A 20,548-nucleotide genomic window follows, 5' to 3' on the forward strand; every position below is an offset into this window, starting at 1 on the left:
TTGGAGCCTGCATATACTGCAGGTGTAATACACAAAATCCCCTCTAGCAACTCTCCAACATCACAAACTAATCACTGGGGAGGCAAGGTCGATGAGGTATTGGACCAACTTATCATGGTGAGAGAGGCAAGCTTTTGAGCCACAGAGCTCTTCTTCGGGTCTGGGAAAGGTATTCCATAGGTCAGCTAAATGCAAGGTGGAACAGATTGGTTAGCATAAGCAATTAATGTATATCCTAAGGGGCCACTCAATGTAGAGTGGCCTATTAACACCTCTGCAGTCCCACTATAGATTGGTGTTTGATGGATGGATGAAGAAAAAAAGAAAGGCAGCAATACTACTGTAGAAGAGATGCTTGGAAGCATTTGTGCTTGTTGTACACAGCATATATGTAGAGTGCTACTGATTCCTCAGAAAGGCCTTCTCCCCTTCCATATAATTACATAAACCTATGCTAAAGTAGCATCAAGAATGCAAAGTCAAGAAATCCCACAATTAAGGTTGTTCCATCTTTATTTCATCCCCTTTTTCATCCATATTATGACAGTGACTTCACTTACATGATCACATTGTTTTTGCCACAGGATCCCTGCCACATTCAGTGCACAGGATGGACAGACAGTGGTCACTCTATAGGTGGCTGTTCCAATATTTCCATTAATTCTATTCATTTCTCAGGGTGCAGCTTTGGCTTTATTTACAGCCCACCATCTAAATCCTAGGCCTACTACAAAAAATATTTATTTTTTTTCCCATGGCTTTAGTGACTTGTCCAGCATTATACAAAAATTTTGAAGCAGAGAGACAGGGAAAGAATCCAACCAAATTTCCAGGGTGGCATTCAATTGGATAGAATGTCCTGGATGGGGGGCATATAGAAAATTTAGGAACTGATCATTTAATTAAAAAGAGCCAATGCCTCCATAAAAGGAGACCAAAGTAAGGTTACAATGGCAACCTTAATTCTGGAATTTCCCAATTTTTGAGTGCTTAATTTGCAGGCATAGCATTCTTTTAACTTGGAACTGAGGAAGCACAAAAAGTTCATTAATCCAGTAAAATTAAGGGTTGGATGTAATTAGAGGCTTTTATAAATGCTCCCTAACAAACTTAAACTGGAATTAAACTTTCAATACACATGGCTGCATTTTTACCCGAGAAGTGACATATTAGAATAGGGTTCTTAAACCCACTGTCACATCAATTTAAATGGACTCTTTTTTTTTGAGCTGGCAACCATGATAAGGCCTGTGTTTCAACGGCTAAACTGGCCGATGAACCATGAACACCAGCAGAAATTCTGCAGGCCACATACAACCCTGCAATACACCTCTGAAGCCTCCATTACCCTCAAGTGACCCCAGTGTAAATCCATTTAAAGGTACTCCAGCTGCACAGGTATGAAGCTATAATTGGGCCTGCTGAACCTCAGCTAGTGAGAGTGATTTGTGATGCAGGAAAAGTCCAGTTTATCCATCAAAGCCTACAGTGAGGTAAGAAATATGCTCAGTTTGAAAGTAAATGTTTAATGCATCAGCAAGATACCCCATAGGGAACTCTACAGCTGAGTTTAATAAATGCCTTGACTAGACTGGAGATTTGCCCCTTTATAGCCATCCATGTAGTTGAAATGGTATAATCTCCAAGTGTAGGAGGGCAAAGCCATTCCAAGCAGCGGAGCTTGCACTTATTCCACTTGAAACCAGGGTCAAAATGAGTATCTTTGCCCATCTACCCTAGAAGTGACTGGTTCAGCTTATATCAATGATTGGAATTAGGGCAAAACACCAATCTAGCCACAGGCCACGTCATATGAAGACAATTGTATACAATATGAAAAATTAAGAATGTAGGATTTTAAAGAAATAATTGATATTTTAAAGAACAGCATTTTAGTAAGTATAGAAATGCTAGCATAGAGGAGGTAGAATTCAGGTGGGGAAAAGATCAAAGCGACAGTAATACAACAGAGGCAGTAGCTGTAGAGGATCCCCGGCTACTATTGAGAGGGAAAAAAGACAAAAATGTGAATAAAGCTGCATGTCTTAAGGTTGAGGGGGAATGACTGATGCCCACGAAAAGTGGCAATGGTCAGAACACTTCAAGTGAATGACTGAGTTGGTGGCTAAGCATCAGTACACTACTGAATGTCAGAAAGTGGAAAGGAGGGGAAAAGCTTTAGCATCAGAGCATCAAACTGAAACCTAAATAGCATCAAATAATATAGGCAAAACAGGGGAGAGTCAGGAAGTGAAGGTAGGCTGGGATGGAGGATTCCACCAAGGGAGGGGAAGAGTCAGACTGCACTTAAGGGGGGGCAGGGGAGAAAAGGTGTGGGAAGCTGGCACAGGAAGGGGCTAGAAACAAGAGCATCTTAAGAGGGTAAGATATATGGGCAAAAAAAGGAGGCTGGTATGGAAGAATGGCCATGAAAACTGAGCTGAAGGTAGAGAGCAATATATAAAGAGATTGTGAGCAGTAAAGCATGTTTGGAACGGGACTGAAAGAAAGGAAATCAACTGGAATGACGGCAGCGGAATCAGATAAGTATAAAGAGAGAAAAGAATAGAAATCAGGCCGGAATGAGGTTAACATATGTCAATGCCGCAAGAGAGGGGGCGAGCATGTCGGGACAAGGACCAGAGTATAATGTGTTAAATTCTTCTTCATGGGGAAAGAAGAATGGGACAGGTATAGGGGAGAGGGAAACAGAACAAAAATTACAAAGGTTTAAGAAGGAAAAAGAAAGCAGCAAAATAACTTGAAAAGCATGGTGGTGCTAGAGGAGCAGGGGCAGAAAAAACAGTGGGAACTCAAATAAACATGGCACAGGAAGTTCGCAAAAGCAGGCAAAAAAAGCAGGAATTAAGTAGTATGTCAGACCATACGGTTATAGGTAGGGAAGACTCTGACCAGCATGAAAGTCACCAGAATGCAAATGGATTTGAGTGTGAAACCGTCACTCTCAGTGAACAGGTGTAAGACAATGCAACAGTCAACATGGCAGTTTTTCAGTAAAGTCACTCAGGAGCCCATCTTGTGATGGCAGTAGCTGATAAGGGGCCAGTCAGAAGTTGCTTCAGGAAGAAGCTGGAAGCAAAGTCTACAGAGGACTTGAAATTCAAGTGGCTGGAAAAGGAAGCATGTCTAGTGCTTCCCTGCAGCCTGGCTTGTGATTGTTACCTCTGCAAGTCTGGACGAACAAACACTTTACAGAAGCTTATACGGATACTCTTTAGGATGTAAAAGGTTAACCGGTAAGCATTAGACTTACCGTTAACCAGACCATAACTGTTTATTATGGCAGCTGGCTGGTCATGCTGGGTCAGCCACACAGATCCATGTTGGGCTGGAGGGACCCCAGCTCGTCGTAGTGGACGGCCTCGGCAGCCTGGAGGGGGGCCCAGGCCCGCAGCCCCACCAGGACCCCAGCCCCTGCCCACCTGAGTGACCTCGGCTAATGGTTAACCAGTCAAATGATATAATTTTAATCATTTAACCGGTTAACTTTTTTAAACAGATATTTATATCCATATCCATAATACTCTTACAAGCAAACATACAAATAAATACTTATCATTTGAGGAGGTGCAGTTGGGGAAGTTGTTTTATATAGGATTATGCAGTTCAAATAATTACCATTGCACTTTGGTATTTTCTACACTATGTGCGTATAAACATACTAACATCAAACTTCTCAAGTTTAAATTTATTTCAATACTCTTGGTAAAGGGAAAACATCTGTCTAGCATTCAGATTGCAACATTTTCCTTCATAAACTTTTTGAAACTATTATACTTTGTAAAACCCAAAGTTTTATCTCAGTTATGGAACGTCTAAAAGAATTTCTTAACAGGCACTGTGGAAACTGGGACTAAAAACACTGGACACCTTTCTTTTACCAATATTTGAATGTTCAGCTAATTGTTAAACAAGCCTCTACCAACAAAGCAGTGATTAACCAAGTAACCTGAACACCCTAAAAAAGTAGGTGTGTTTATACAGGACAGCATATATTTAAAACTTTTAAACCAGAAATAGTTATAACAAAGTTTAAATTAATTTATTTTGTACAATTCCAACAGGAAGTTTTCATACTGAAAAGAGAGTCTGTCTTATGGATTAAACAGTCTTTAGTTAGCAAGAATGAAGTTTTCTAGTCACGATAGCATGCTAGGAGTTTTGTTTTCCAGCTCCTTCTCTTGCAAGTCTATCAGCTGCTTCATTTCCTGTAAAACCAGCATGACCAGGAACATGCATCTGTTGAGAGATAAGTCTAAAGTTATTTGAGTCAACACACTACCAAGATTCAAACAGTCAAGAGACCACACCAAATAAACGAGATCTGATCACCTGGTCAGTCTTTATTAATCCCAAGTATAACATCACCTCTCTAGAGCAGTGGTCCCCAACACGGTGCCCGCGGACGCCATGGCGCCCAACGGGGCATTTATGTGCACCCGCCTAGTGCCCAGCAGGGGAGAGAAGCCGCAGCCCCGCAGCTGCGGGGACAGAGAACTCCGGGGCTGCAGGCGCTGGTGTTTTCTATCCCTGGCAGGCGCGGGGCTAGCCCGCCTAGTGCCCAGCAGGGGAGAGAAGCCAGGGCCCCGTACCTGCTGGGGACAGAGTATTCCGGGGCTGCAAGCTGCAGGCGCCAGTGTTCTGTCCTCGCAGCTTCTCTCAGCACTGCCCAGAACTACCACCCCCCCTCCCCCTCCCCCCAAAACAACATTCTGCCTCTGCAGAATGGACCGAATGCCACCCCGTAGCACGTGCTGCCCCAGGCACATGCTTGCTCCACTGGTGCCTGGAGCCGGCCCTGTATGTGAGTATTCTTCCTGCACTGATACGGCTATTTTCTTGTGCTTTGCAGTTTATTTATTTTTAACATTTTGCCCCAAAACGAGTGGTTCAAATAAAAGACAACATACGTATTATTTCAATGCAGAGTGGGAAGAATCCTATTGTTTTATTGAAAATAAAGGGAAATGTGTTTGCTTATTGTGTGGGGGTGCTGTTGCAGTGCCGAAAAAACAGTGTTGAACGCCATTTCCAAACTAATCACGGCTCTTTTGACATTAGCCATCCACTTAAATCTGAGTTGAGAAAGAAGGAAATTAATCAAATCAAACCTATCTGCCCAGCAATCTGTTTTCACTAGACAAGTGGTAAAGTCTAAAAGTGCTACTATTGCTTCCTCTAAAATTGCTCATCTGCTCGCAAAGAAAAAAAAACCACCCTTTCAAGATGGTGAATTGTTGAAGGAAGCATTTTTGACTGGCGCTGATTGCCTGTTTCAAGGATTTCCTAACAAGGGTGAGATTTTGTTGGCAATACAAGATTTGCAGTTATCAGACAACACAATTACGAGGAGGATACATGCAAACTCAGCTAAAGGATGACTTGGAAATACATGACTGGTTTTCACTGCAATATGATGAGTCGACAGATATATCAGATAAAGTGCAGTTGGCAGTTATGGTGAGGATGGTATTTAGTGACTTCACCATAGAAGAAGAGTTACTAAAAGTAGTGCCTATAAAAGGGCGAACAAAGGGTGAGGACATCTATAATTTATTCAAATCATACGCAACATCAATTAGTATGCCACTACACAAGCTGTCTGCAATCACCACTGATGGGGCACCTGCTATGATGGGCAGCGCCAATGGATTCATTGCACTCTGTAAGAAGAATGAATCCTTTCCGAACTTTATGTCTTATCATTGCATTATCCACCAAGAAGCTTTGTACATCAAAGTTCTCTTTTCAGCAAGTCGTGAATGTAGTTATTAAAATAATTAAATCTATTCGAGCAAAACCTTTGCAACAGCGACTTTAAGGCCTTGGAGGAAGATGTTGATGATCAACAATCTGATCATATCTTGCACACAGAAGTACAATGGCTGAGCAAAGGTAAAGTTCTTGCACGTTTTTTAAGCCTAATTGAAGAGATCAAAGAATTTCTGAAGTCCACAAATCAGAACTTCGAGCAACTAGAAGACTCCAGCTGATTAATGGACTTGGCTTTTCTTGCCAACATCACTGACAAATTGAACATTTTAAATCTTGAGCTCTAGGGAAAAGACAAACATGTGGCTCAAATGATAGGTGCTGTAAAATCATTCAAAGCAAAACTGATCTTGTGGATGTCACATATGAAGACGAAGTCTCTTGAACATTTCCCAAGTATGAAGGAAAATGGTATGTGACAGTGATTTTAACCCATCACCATTTGTTATCCACATCAAACACTTCTGGAACAATTTGAAAAGAGATTTCAACAGTTCACCATCATTGAGCCTGTAGTTGCCTTTCTTGTGAATCCTTTTACTTGCCAAATAGAGGTAACAAATAGCTACATCAATTGGAAGTCTCATTCAAGTAAGAACAGAAGACATGGAACTGGAGATTTTGGACCTTCAAAAATGATATTGTTCTAAAATCCTGCGCAACAGATGAAAACTTTTGGAATCTGGTGGACCGAAAAAAGTTTCCTGCCTTAAAAAATGTAGCATACAAAATAAAATCTTATTTTGGTTCCACTTATCTATATGAAGTTCTGTTTTCAACAATGAACATAAAATCAAAATACAGACCTCAGCTTACAGATACCCATCTTGACAATTGCTTACAAACGGGAATATCATCCTACTCTCCCAACTACGAAAAATTGGCTGAAGAAATGCAGTGCCAAAAATCACACTGACTTTATTAGTAAAACCATGTGAATTAATGATACCAATTTTCCATTAAGTGCTGATGAGCGCGTATGATTAACTTGTGTTTAACTTTTTTTCATACTTTGTATCCGTATTGCAACAAACAAAACAACAACAACAATACAAAGAATATTTTTAATTACCCATAACTGGCTATGTTAAAGAATAAATATATTTGGACCAGCAGTTCCACGTTTTACTTTTTTAAAATAAATAAGATGAAATCTGTTTGATATTTATTTTGTAAAAACTCCTTAATTTTTCTTACAGGTAGATAAAGAGCAAATTCACATGGTAAGGTGAAAGAGTAATTGCCGAATAATTTAATTAATACCTTTAACATGTAAAATTACCTTTTTTATCTTATGGATTCATATATTATGTAATATTAAATATGATGTTTTTCATATTATTTAATGTATAAATACAAAATAAGCCTTGAAAAATTTGGCGCCCGCCACACTCTTCTGAAAACATGAATGTGCTACTGGCCACAAAAAGGTTGGGGACCACTGTTCTAGAGCATTAAGTGATTGTTTCTGCCCATAGTAGGGCTTCTCACAGCTAGATTCTTTTAACTGGGTCCTATCTCAGAGTTAGAGCCTCATTTTATTTATTATAATGTAGGTAAGCCTTGATAAGCAGATATCCAATGCTGAGTGCCAACTCCATACATTACTAATGCAAAAAACCCCAAAACCCACATTTAATATGCATTAGCAATTATAAACCCAAACCTTTCCAACCCTTAGCCATTTCCCTCCCCAGAGGTTTGAAGGTGTGGGGAAAGATGGGCTCTGTAATATGTCCAGAAGGTTACACAGAGGTTTTGGCAGTAGAAGCAAGAGGAGTAAAAAGTTCTAAAATCAAGGACTCATCATGATGAATATAAATAGGTGGAGGCTTCTAACAGGAGTACAACTACAGCACTATAATACCAGTAGAGAGAAAGGGCTTTTCTGGCTAAAATCAACACCCTGACCACCATCTTTAAATCCTGGAGCACTGGCTACACATGCTGCTAACTTGTTTAAGAAGGGTTTCATGTCAAGAGCAGTATTCAGTACTAGCTTCATTTTTCACGTGGTCTCAAAATGTAGAGCATGTGCAGCAACATGTGGCGCTCTCACCCTGAGGCGACAAAGGCATATACACCTCTACCCAGATATAACGCGGCCCGATATAACATGAATTCGGATATAATGCGGTAAAGCAGCGCTCTGGGGGGGGCAGGGCTGCGCACTCCGGCGGATCAAAGCAAGTTTGATATAACGCAGTTTCACCTATAACGCAATAAGATTTTTTGGCTCCCGAGGACAGCATTATATCAGGGTAGAGGTGTAGTTGGTTGAGGTCTAGACTAGAAGTAGAAGTTACTACACCAGTTGCAGATGAACTCAGTGATCCAGGAGCAGCCCAGAATTTATTAGCTCAAATAACAGAGGGGTAGCTGTGTTAGTCTGTATCCACAAAAACAATGAGGAGTCCGGTGGCACCTTAAAGAAAAAGATTTATTTGGGCATAAGCTTTCGTGGGTTAAAAAAACCACTTCTTCAGATGCATGGAATGAAAATTACAGACACAAGCATAAATATACTGGCACATGAAGAGAAGGGAGAACCAGTGATGACAAGGCCAATACAGTCAGGGTGGGTGTGGCCCACCTCCCAATAACTATGATATGATGGAGAGGTTTTAGCTGGGGGTTGTACGTTATTTTCCTTGTTGGGCCTGTCCTGTAGTAGGTGACTTCTGGGTACCCATCTCACTCTGTCAATCTGTTTCCTCATTTCCCCACGTTGATATTGTAGTTTTAAGAATGCTTGATGGATATCTTGTAGGTGTTGGTCTTTGTCTGAAGGATTTGAGCAAATTTGGTTATATCTTAGGACTTGGCTGTAGACAATGGATCATGTGATGTGTCCTGGATGGAAGCTGGAGGCATGTAGGTCCTCTCTTGGTATTGACACTTCCTCATCAATTATTGGGAGTGGACCACATCCACCCTGACTGTATTGGCCTTGTCACCACTGGTTCTCCACTTGTAAGGTAACTCCCTTCTCTTCATGTGCCAGTATATTTATGCTTGTATCTGTAATTTTCACTCCGGCATCTGAAGAAGTGTTTTTTTACCCATGAATGCTTATGCCCAAATAAATCTCTTAGTCTTTAAAGTGCCACCGGACTCCTCGTAACTCAAGTAAGTCATTTACCTCTTTTACATATGGCAGTCTCACTCAAAGGCCATAATATAAGCTCTGCCACCATTTCTGAAACCCAACAACATCCTCAGCTCTCACTTAAGTGCCAAGTTCATGAAATGCAGCAAGTTAAAGGCTACAAACTCAATTTAAAATAATATAACTAGTTACTCAGCAAAAAGTTACTGTATCCTACTTCTACATTTGAGATAGAGTTCTTACAAAATTGAGAGCTAACATGGGTTTCTAAGGACTGCCAAATTCATGCTTCTAATATTCTTGGAGAAGTCTTGAATATACCACAGAAAATCTGAGTTAGAGAGTTCGTTTTGCACCCTGCTGGCTTCTGACACATTTCAGTTCTGCTAAAGTAAAGAGTTTTACTGTATCAAGTTACACACCCTGAAAACTGATTAATATAAGAATTTACCCTAAATTTTTGACCTTCAGCTCTAACCATCCTCTGTTAGTTTCTCAGTATTTTAGTTTAGATCTGAGCTTTGCTCCCTTTTCCTGGAAATATCCTAGAGATTTAACCGTGGTGCTTTTCTTGGTGGGCAATATACGAGCAAATGTTTAATTATATTGTTTGATAGGATCTAGTAGATCCTTTTATGTGTATTTCTTAAAATTATTACTTGGTAACAGAATCTTGCTGATTATTTTGGATGGAGCTAATAATTTTCTTGGTACTTATGTGGATTCATGGTCGTTTTACGTTTATTAAAATTCCTTATGATGCTCTTATTTGTGAAAATGTATAAAATATTTTTAGAGGCAAAAGTACTTAAGTTAGTAGAGCTTATTCAGTCACAATTAATTACACCAAGTTACTCACCCACTGAATTTCCATTCCCTCTGAAAGCTTATCAAGTCTTTCAAAGTCTTCTTTATTTATTACATCTTTTCCTGTGCTTGTTCTCCAGCCATTATTTTTCCAGTTGTCTACCCAACTTGTTATACCTATGGAAAAACAAATTAACGTTTTATTGGAAGATAGTTACAGTTTCTAAATAAAAGTACAAACTGGATATATTTTTAAAATTCAGTAAGAATGTAAATAACTTGTGGCTACTGCACAGGAAGACTATCCATGACCATGCCTTTAAAAGGAAGTTATTTAGGAGTTTTAACTGTTTTACAAATCCTTGCCATGTAAATATAAGGACCAAACACTAATCACTTCAACAGCAACAGGGTATTTTTTTTTTTTTTTTGAAGTAAAAGTCAGGGACAGGTCTCAGGCTTCCATGAATTTTTGTTTATTGCACGCGACCTGTCCCATGACTTTTTCTAAAAAATACCCATGACAAAAATTTTAGTCTTAGTCATTATCCCCATAACATGCTTTATATTTACTCTAAAGCTACTGTTCTTCCTGTTCTCTACAGGCTATGGGCATGGTCCCACTCCCAATGACTAATGCTACAAGACCATACTGCTATCAGTTACTAACTTTCTCCACAACTGCATTAAAGACACAGGTGGCAATCTGTGAAATATGCTGATTTCATTCTCTAATACAGTCATTCTGAAAGACTGTTTCTTTCCAGCATCTGTCCTTACACCTATGCTTCCCCATTGACTGGTACTGATGCTCACCGTTTGTGAGCAGAATACATGAGTTTAGATTCACTTAAGTGCAAGTTTACCAGGCGAACTGCAATAAATTGAAGTTGAGGGTCTGTTTGCCAATAGAGTTAACAGTGTGCAGCTCTAACTAGAGCTTTACTAACTTATTTTATTTGGAGGTCAAAAGAGGAGCACATATGGGGGGAATGCATAAAAAAGAAGGCATATAGCAGAACACATTCAGAACAACATGAAGGGTAACATAAACCTTGAAGTCACTGAGAGAAAGTAACAAAATTTTAATTAAGAGTTAGAAAGTCATCTACTACTGGTCAAAGAATTTATTAATTATCAGTCAATTTGTCCAAGACAGGAGTGCCCTTCATTAAACAAGTCTACTAATGAAACAGTTATCAGAATAGAGTTGGCCACTTGATGCCTGGCAGTATGAACAAACTGAGCTGTTAATTCTCATTCCGCTAAGGACTCTTTCCAGGAAGCCAGACCAAAAGATCCCATAACCAGTCCCATCCCCATATTTGTATGAACTGGGAAAAACTGCTCAGTAGGGATGGTTGCCCCCTGGTGGAGCAACTGAAGGGAAGGAAACAGATTACTTAAATGGATCTGTAAAAAGCAACAGAGGGTCCTGTGGCACCTTTGAGACTAACAGAAGTATTGGGAGCATAAGCTTTCGTGGGTAAGAACCTCACAAGTGAGGTTCTTACCCACGAAAGCTTATGCTCCCAATACTTCTGTTAGTCTCAAAGGTGCCACAGGACCCTCTGTTGCTTTTTACAGATTCAGACTAACACGGCTACCCCTCTGATACTTAAATGGATCTATTATTCCTCTTTCCCACCCACTCTGCTCTTCCCCATCTCTTCTGCGTCCTTGCTGGTTTTAATTCCCTGGTCCACTGAGCCCTTGCTTAGCAACTCCTCCACTTTCTGGGGCCAATGCTATTAGGAACCTCCCCTCCACTTTCTCCCACATAGAAGCAGGAGCTACCAGAGTTTAAGATAGTGGGAAGACAGGACAGCTCCTGCACTACTTCCACCCAAGCATCCCCCTTTCCCTGTCCAGTAGCTCCTTGGCCTGTCCAGGGTGAGGGCATTGCCTCCTAGAGGAGGCATCAAATTACTTCCAGCTCATTTGCCCTCTGAGCTGCTGGCTCTTGCTTTTTTTGGGGGGGGGGAGGAGGGGGGAGGGACCAGAAAGATGAAAGTTCTCCTCACCTGCAATGCAAAAATCATATAAAGTCATTGTTCTGCCCAAGAGCCTCCCTAATTTTGGTAAAGTATAGATAAAATCCAATTACACAAAATCTCACTCAATTATCTGATCAACAAGGAAGCCAGACGTGATATTGCGCCCAAATCATTAAGCACATACAAACTTTGTCTTGAAAGCACTTAAATAGATCAATTCATCCCAAAAGCCAGCAGTCAGCATTCACATTTTACAATGGGAGAAACTGAGCAGACAAATTGACTTGCCAAACACAAAGTGATTGTTAGTTTATTAGATCTCAGAAGTTCTCATCAAGAGCTTGTGCTCAGATTACAACAAAAATTAAAAGGATTCTGGGATCCAGTCTGTTAGAAGTTACCTGCAAAGAACAAGATGCAATTGTGCCTTTTGCTTCTTTATGATACATAAAAGACCTAAATGTTTTTCTCTATCTGCTTTCATATTAGAAATTCAGGATACGCCTATACTACAAAATTATAAACCACAAGGGACTGCAAGCTGAGAAACTAAGAGGGGAAAAAGGGGTTTAGTCTATTAGGGAACACATTAACTCCACTGCCTACTACTTATAGGAGGTCTTGTAAAAATTCAACATTAACACCTAAGGTGAAATCTCACAATATACATTGGGAGACACCACCCTCCAGCAGTCTTCCATTTAAACCAGGGAAGAATAGACTTGAATAACATTTCTAGAGGTAAAAAACAAGCAGAACAATCTTGAAGCGTTTCAAGTTCTGTTTTTGTATCAAAGCAAAAAAAGGGGGGGGGAGGGGTAGAGAGAAAAGAACAGGCATTTTCCTACTACTACTTTGCTGGCCACTTTTCAGATATACAGCCTACATTTATAGGGTTTGGTATGAAAATTCATACACCATTTTGTATACTGCACCCTGCGCTTCTGCCAGAAAATCCTTTATTATAGAGGTTCCGTATCTGATATTTTAAAATTATTTCCTACATCAGTTGCTAAGCTAGGTATCTTGTCTATTCCAGAGTTTGATACAAACAGTGGATGTGATTTTGGCAAGCTATGCAGGGTGTTCTTGGAGTCCTTTTCCCTGCTATTACTGGGAACTGAAATGAGTCCCTTCCCTACACACTCATCAAAAAAACACACACCAAACTATTTTACAGAAACAGATTTGTAGGGCTTATACAATGAAGGTACGTGTTCTACATTCAATGCACAGCAGAGCTGAAATCGTTAACTTACCATTTATAGTGAACTTGCTATCAGTGTAAAGAACCAGTTTCTTGATGTTTTGACTCTTTGCTTGCTCTATTGCTCTGCAGGCTGCCTAAAGGAAGTGTTTCAATAATTGTAATTTAGAAGATTGTGAACAAAAAATACATACAGAATACATACAACTAGACACAAAAATTGCAGTAATGTATCAGACGTCCCATAGTTGAGAAGTCTGTCAGAGACAGGATACAACATGCATCAGCGGAAGGCGGAAGACAGAGTAGCCAATTATGGAATAACTAGTCCATAGAAGAAAATTCTTCTTAATCCTGCCAGCTAATGATTGACTCATCCCTTCAACCATGGGTTAATATCCTGGCTATTTTCCTCTAATAAAACTGTGGATGTTCTGATTATCCACATAAATGTCTAATGCTGTTTTGAATTCTAAGCTCTTGACATCAATGATATTTTGTTATTTCAAAGGTTAGTCATGCATTGTGTTAAAAAGTACTTCCTTGCATCAGTTCTGAATGTCATCTTTCAATTTCATTGGATTATCCTTATCTTTTGAATAGGAGCACCATTTTATCTTCATTACACCAGATATTGTTCTGTAGACCTCCATCATGCCTGCTTTTATTCATTTTACATCTATACTGAACAGTCCTAATGTTCTCTTTCATAGGAAAGTCTTGCCATCATTTGTCTCTGAACTCCTTTCTACTTCTGAGCGATCTTCCTTGAGACATAAATACAAAAACTATTTGAGGTAGAAACCCCAGAAACAGAACAAGCCAACGTGAGTTCCACAAAGCAACTCTGCCAACTCCTATGCAGAAATACTGTTAGCAGAATCAGCAGCTTCCTTCTTGACTTATCATTGCTAAATCCTTCACAGCAGAGTCATACTAAAACTAAACTGAATGTCTGAAAATATCTAGGAGCTTTAGCAGCTGATTAAGTTGTGTGGAGTCATAATGCTCAATTCTTTCCCACAAGTATAAAACAATTTTAAAATGCCACAACTTACATGTATTTCAGCTCTTTGGTTGGTCTGCCGTCCAGAAAGCCTATCACTAGTATTTCTGTTTAAAAGCAACGCAAAATACATTAGTGGTTCACACTACTGCATAAGTGTATAGCCATAGATTAGGTAGAATTGGGGCATAACTAAAATTTCCCCTTCAGGGAAAATTAAGTTTTTAAGTGGTAACTAATGTGAAATTTAGGCATGCTTGGCCCTGTTCCTACTGCAGGTTGAACCTCCAGGTTGAGAACAGTCATTTTAATATAAATTATATGTAAACTTGTGAAACCACTTAACGGGAGCCTAAATTAAACCTTCCCAAAGATATTACCTTGCATTTGTCCAGGCTGAGTCTTGTTATATTTTGCCTACATTTCTAATCTCTACAGGCACCTTTATTTCTGCCCTCAGTGATGGCTGTGATTCAATATTCCAATTTAATAACTGAGTTTACTCTTTCTAGCTCATTATTTATCTAAATTTGGTGATGTTATTAAAGAAAGTCTCAGTCAAGTAACTGGGTTTTTCATTCTGAAGTCGCTGAATTTAAAGGCCATACAAATTAAGTGATGAATTACACAAGACCAATATTAGTAAGTTTTTGTACAAAAAGTGATTTAACTACGATCTCAAAATTACTTACAGAGGGTGGTCTGGTCCCCAATAGATTCCTACTCCAGCACGTGCCTTACGACGCCCATTACTTGAGCAGCAGCCATCTGTATAGACAACTACAGAGTCACCTGCAAGAGATGGATACATGCAACCTATTTAAAATGTCACAAAACAATTTTTAATTGTTCAAAGGCATAAGCCTCTTTCAAATATAGAAAACTGTTTAACAGATTTATATTTCCTCCAATAATGCTCTAGCAACTTCTACACACAGAAGTTGTATATATCGTTTTGCACTGCTGCAGAATCCATAAAATAATTTTAGCCCCAACTTTTTTCACAAGAACTTCAATTTTTGCCAAGCCTCAAGAAAATTCTTGTGTGGAAGAGCTTCATGCCCCCAACTCCAGGTCCCATCTTATTTTTCTAAGATGGCCATCAGCCTCAATGAAAAGTTAAAATACACGTTTAAATGTGTTCACTCAAGTGTATTTACTCAGGGCTCTGACATGATTCCGTATCAGTTAAAACATGATTTCATCCTGTCTACAGTGGCCAGATCAAGCCATGTAAGAATGGCTAATGTTATATACTCAAAATACGCTTTATGATAAGATTACTTAAATTTATTATTGCTCCGAAGGCACTCTAAACATTACTATTAGAAAGCCAGAACTGTAATGCTTGCTTTCAGATATCCAGTTCTCCCACACACAAAAATAAAAAATTCTTTAATTCCCTACCTTGATCACCCATTAGGTAGGACTAGGGGCTAAATGTCAGCAAGAAGAGAACCTTCCAGGCATACCATAAAGGTTAGATCTACACTGTTAAACCAAGCAGCAATAGTTGAGGGCCTCTCACAGAAAAAGACATGCCAAAGCTTCTTCACTGTAGAGAATTTCAACTTGAACCAGGTTTTGGCTGTTAGTGAGAGCAGCAACTTTAGGGACTTGTTAAATACTGTTTAAAATACTTCATATTCATTAAATATACTTCAATAAATTGTAGTCCCCACCAAAGAGGCTTACCCATATATGAGAATTTATCTTTGCTCACTGAAGGTGCCGAGTATGTCTCGTATTTTACATGTTTTCTGTTTGATTCTTCCTCCAAAGACTGCTCATATGGTCTCTTGCATGTACTGTAACTTGGGCTTGCTGTCTCCAGTTCATTCCGGTAGCTGTCACTCTTTTGTGTTAAACTAGATATGCCATTAGTACCTTAAGGGAAAACAAAAACAAAACAAGAAAACACACACAAAAAAACAGTATTACACACAAATATAAAAGTTAAGTTATAATATGCATGCCTAATTGTACTTGTATTAGAAGACATTCTGGCAGAAGTACCAAGTTAAATTTCACAGCATTCCTTTAATCCCCAACAATTTTTTTTTAAAAAGAACAAAAATAAATGTACAAGTCATCACTAATGCTATGTTAAATTTTAGCGATCAGGACATGCAGCCATTAAGGTTCATAAATTAACAGCCACATTGCACACATGTAGTATTTTCTCTAGATTGTGTATAACTGAGCATAGCTTCATGTTTTAATATTACAATTTGGCTTTTGTGTTTCCTAGATTTTTTTTTCCATCTGTGGCAATATTTTTAGCAGGAGTAAATATATTAAAATAGATTTTTCATTTCCAATTACCAATTTTAGCAGTAGCATAATTAAATTAAACTTTAGAAAAGGAGTTCAATACTCAGACTGAGCCTTAAAGTTGCATAGTAAATAACGATGCCTCATATAACTAATCCACAGCCATCTTTGATTTTTCCTTATCTTGTATGTTTTACTAACTACTGAGGATACATGAGCTCAGAGCAGATTTTCAGAAGCACTCAGCATTCCCTTAACTCTGCTACCATTAAAAGCCAGTGCTGGGCCCTTTTGAAAATGCCACCCAGTGATAAGAGTGCTGGGCAACAGCAGCTGAACTACCACTCTGGTCACTGTATCTCCAGTCAGTTGCCTGGAAATAAAACTGACTAGGACAGTTGTGACTAATGGATAGATTGGGGATGGGCTGCAGAGAGCTATAAGGGTAATTAACTCATTAGCTCAAAAGGTAGTTAGGGCACTGGCAAGAAGTGCTAGTGGGACAGAACCAGTCTCTCAGAATTAGTCCCAAGAGAGATTTCCCACCTTTCCTGTCCTTGACCTAGGGAGTTAAAGGTGATATGCTGTTGTAAATAAGATGCTGCTGGTGAGGGGGAATACCGTAAATAAACCACACATTGTGTTTACAATCAGAGTGTCTCCAAGTGCTCTCTGTGTGCAGTGGAAGAAGAGCAGAGGGTATGCCTTGTTAGACACACCTTCAACTATAACATTAGTGAAAATTTTATGGAAATATTTTAGTTAACTTCATGATAAAAGAAGCTTGTCTGACACTAATTCATCAGTCCCTCTATGCAACAGCAACTGATCTACATTCAGTTATAACAGCGGTCCCTGAACTTTTTGTTACACCCCTCCCTTACCAGTAATAGAATCTATCTGTGCTTCCTGAGAGCTGCGGCCAGCGCTGGGATTAGGTGGCACTCATTTCCTGTCCCCCCTGGAGGGCAAGCCTGGGCTCCACTATGCCCCCCCTGAACTTTCCTCCATGCCCCCTAAGGAGGCACGCCCCACAGTTTGAGGACCTCTGAGTTACAGGATGCAAAATAATATGCGCCACACAACATGGTATGGTTTCAGAGATGCTGAGCAGGGAGGGAGTTGTGTGGGTGCCTGTATCTCAGAAAAATCAGACTATTATACCCTAATTTTACCTGCTGTTGCTTTGGAAGTAACACCCATTAGTTCCAGAACAGCCTTCCAATAGTGGTGAGGACAAGAAACCTAGCTGGTTTTTAAAATGAAGCTTTAGTGTGCTGATACCACTGCTTCTCATGGCCACCTATATAGTCTCATTGTTTACATGTACTCCCCCATCTACTGGTATCCACCTGTCTCTTGTCAGATACTAAAAGTACGTCCACACCACTGCCGCTCAGCTAGAGAGCTGCAGCTGTGTCACTGTAGTGACATAGCATAGGTGCTTCCTACACCGAGAGAAGAGTTTTCCCATCAACGTAGCTAATCCACCTCTCAGAGATGGTACCTAGGGCAATGGAAGAATTCTGCATCTGAGAAGGTTAGATCAATTTAAGTATATCACTCCAGGTGAGAAATTTTTCACAGACCTCAGGAATGTAGCTAGGTCAACCCAATTTTTAAGTGTAGACCAGGCCTTAGGCTTTGTCTACACTAGCACTTTTGTTGGTTAGGAGTGTGAAAAACAAACACCACCACACCCTTAACAGACACAAATTTCACCAACAAAAGTGCTAGTGCGGACAGCTCCTGACAACATACCTAATGCTGCTTATTGGAGGCGGTTTAATTATGCCAGCAAGAGAGCGTTTACACAGGAGATCTTAGAGCAGTACAGCACAGTTGCCAACTTTCACACTGTAAATAAGCACCCTGACTGTCACAACAAGCCAAAAATCAAGCTAATCCCATTTCAAAACAAGGCCAAAACAAGCCAATCCCTAAGAACCCAACACTCTATGTGACTAAATCCCCCCAGGCCGGCAGTCTGGACTATGGTGGGCCCACTGTGCACCCCAACTCTCTCTTCTCCCCATTGTTTGGCAGGAGCTGATAAAAAAAAAAAAAAAAACACAACAAGCTACAACAAGCCAAACAAGCAACAAGCTAAAAAAGTAGCCAACAAGCTACTCGCAAGCCAATTAAGTGAAAAACAAGCCCAATGTCTGTGCTTTCTCCGTGGGTTTGGCATGTCTGAAGTACAGCTGTACCGCTGTAAGGTCCGGGAGACATTGCCTTATAGCGTAAGTTGTTTGGGACAGGAGCTGTCACCATTGCAATACACATAATTCTAACAGTAAGTACACATGGAGATATGTGATAGGATTGCCGGCAGGGCACCAGACTCGATACCCCTAGCGGTCCTGCCAAACGTATGTTCCTGTACAGACACTGTCCCACGCAGGGAAGGGTGGAAGGGGCTTACTGGGGTACTACCTGCTGAATGGGATGAGGACTGCAGTGCCTCGCTGCCCACGAAGGACCAAGCATCTGCCTCGCTGGCAAATTTCTTGAAGCTGGCAGCCGGGTACCTGTTCACCTGCTCTCGGCACTCCTCCCTACAACACAGCAGCGACAGGCAGGCCGTCAGCACGAGCCGGGCGGCCCCAGAGATGGGACAGGACCCCGCGGTCTCCTCCTACCCCGGGCCGACGGGGAAGCCTGGGCTCCCTGGCCGCGCAGGAGACACGGCGCCCCGACGTGAGGGGTTGAAGGAGCCAGCCTGGGTAGGCCTAGTAGGGGAGGGGGATCCACGCCGGTGTCTGGGGCTTGCCCCATACGGGGAGGAGCCCCCAGCCGGGATGGGGGTGGGGCCCACCTGGAAGCAGCCACCCTTACCAGGTCTGATAGACTCCGATCCTCCTGCCTCTGCGCACCGCGTAGAACATGCTGCTCCCGCTGCTGCTGGGGACAAAATAAGGGTGAATGAGCGCCGCGAACAGGCGCCGCAACATGGCGCCACCGCCCGGCTCGCCCCCAGCCTCGAACCCGCTGCTGCCCACCAACCTTCCGCCCACACAGACGCTCTACGGCGGCCCCGCTCGCCCCCGCCTACTGCGCAAGCACAAGACACAGATTTTCCCCCCTGCGCAGGCGCAAAGGAGCGCCCGAACGCCACCAGCGCAAGCGCAATGTAGAGGCCTCACCGCTAGCTAGCTTGGTCTACCTATTGCGCAGGCGTACTATGCAGCTACGGCCCCGTTCCTTCGGCGAGCGCCTTCTACAGCATAAGAACCCCGACTGCGCAGGCGCATTGCCCAGCCTTCCCCGGACTCGCTGGAAGAGCGAGGGCTGGTCGACAAGGGCAGGCGGCTCGTTACAGGGCCCGCACGGGACCAAACTGACAGAACATGCGTTTTATTAAAGCTGTTCAGGTGGAAGCGGGTCGCCCCACATGCAGGCTGGAGCCGATACGTCGCTATGCATCAGACCCCTCCCGCCTGGGCACAGGCCGCGTGGCAGAGCCCCAAGATCCCACCCAGCTTTCCAAACCAGCGCGTTTCGGCTCGCGCCCGCCCTGTGCTGGCTGAACTCCCCGGCCCCGCCCCAGCGTGTGTGTGTCAGGCCGCGCTCCCGGAGCCAGGGCCAGGTGTGGCGGCCCCGCCCTCACCTGCCCAGCAATTCAATCTGGTCCCCCCGCCTAACCTCTCCTCTGCCTGGCCTGGCGGATGGGTCTCCTGCCTCGTTGCCCACAGGAGTGCAGGGGGGAGCAGAGCTGCTGGGCGCTCTGCGGCTCTTTCGGTTTCGGCCCCCAGACCGGCAGCGTATTGCGGTGCTGGTGGGGGGTAGAGCAAGGGAGAGCGTTTTGCAGCAGCTCGGCTCAGGAGGGGGCAAATGGGGCAGGCGTCGCGACCAATCAGAGCCTCGGAGGGGGCTTCCCCCGGGCGGGCTCGCATTGGATTGGAGCGCTGGGGCCTAGGCGGGAGCGACTCGTGGCGCCGAGTGGCTTTGGCGCGGCATGGGCAGAAGCTCTTGAAAAAGTGGTTTGCTCGTGTGTCGGCCAACTCTGTGCCTAAGGGGCTTCCATTTGAATAGAGCACGCTCAAGGTTAAATGTTTCTCCATCGTTAGCCCTGCGTGGCCACTCATCGTCACCCCTTCGAATTTCATCCCAAGTGGGAGGTAAAAAGACAGAGGACAAAGACCATCCGTACGGTCAAAATGGAGTTTGCAGCTTAATAAAGATACATCCAGAGAGTTCAAAATCTCAAACAACATCCATAAATGGTACATAGACTGATTCCTTAAATTGTCACAATATGGGTTCCACATTTACTACAAACCATGACTCTTGCCTTTTACTTCCCTAGCTGCTAGCTGCTGCCCTTGAAACCTCTTTGTACGTGGGAGGAAATG

At 42.1% G+C, this 20,548-nt stretch overlaps 1 protein-coding gene across 4 annotated transcripts; it reads right to left on the minus strand.

The window, feature by feature from the left end:
• Positions 1-1,506: 1,506 nt before the first annotated feature.
• Positions 1,507-19,981, minus strand: RNASEH1 (ribonuclease H1). 4 transcript variants are annotated; one of them, XM_054024031.1, is made up of 9 exons: positions 19,839-19,981; positions 19,032-19,094; positions 18,630-18,751; positions 15,615-15,806; positions 14,612-14,711; positions 13,972-14,026; positions 12,966-13,050; positions 9,762-9,886; positions 1,507-4,260 (listed from the first exon to the last, which is right to left on the minus strand). In XM_054024031.1, the coding sequence occupies exons 2-9, from the start codon at positions 19,079-19,081 to the stop codon at positions 4,174-4,176; spliced, it is 816 nt and encodes a 271-aa protein (XP_053880006.1). In that variant the 5' UTR covers positions 19,082-19,094; positions 19,839-19,981; the 3' UTR covers positions 1,507-4,173. The 4 variants fall into 4 exon arrangements, with proteins under 4 accessions (XP_053880006.1, XP_053880005.1, XP_053880004.1 ...); XM_054024030.1 differs by having other exon boundaries at positions 19,804-19,856; XM_054024029.1 differs by lacking the exon at positions 19,839-19,981 and adding an exon at positions 19,200-19,240.
• Between the last annotated feature and the right edge of the window lie 567 nt (positions 19,982-20,548).

This window comes from Malaclemys terrapin, chromosome 3 (assembly GCF_027887155.1).
Source record: "Malaclemys terrapin pileata isolate rMalTer1 chromosome 3, rMalTer1.hap1, whole genome shotgun sequence".
Lineage (NCBI taxonomy): Eukaryota > Metazoa > Chordata > Testudines > Emydidae > Malaclemys > Malaclemys terrapin.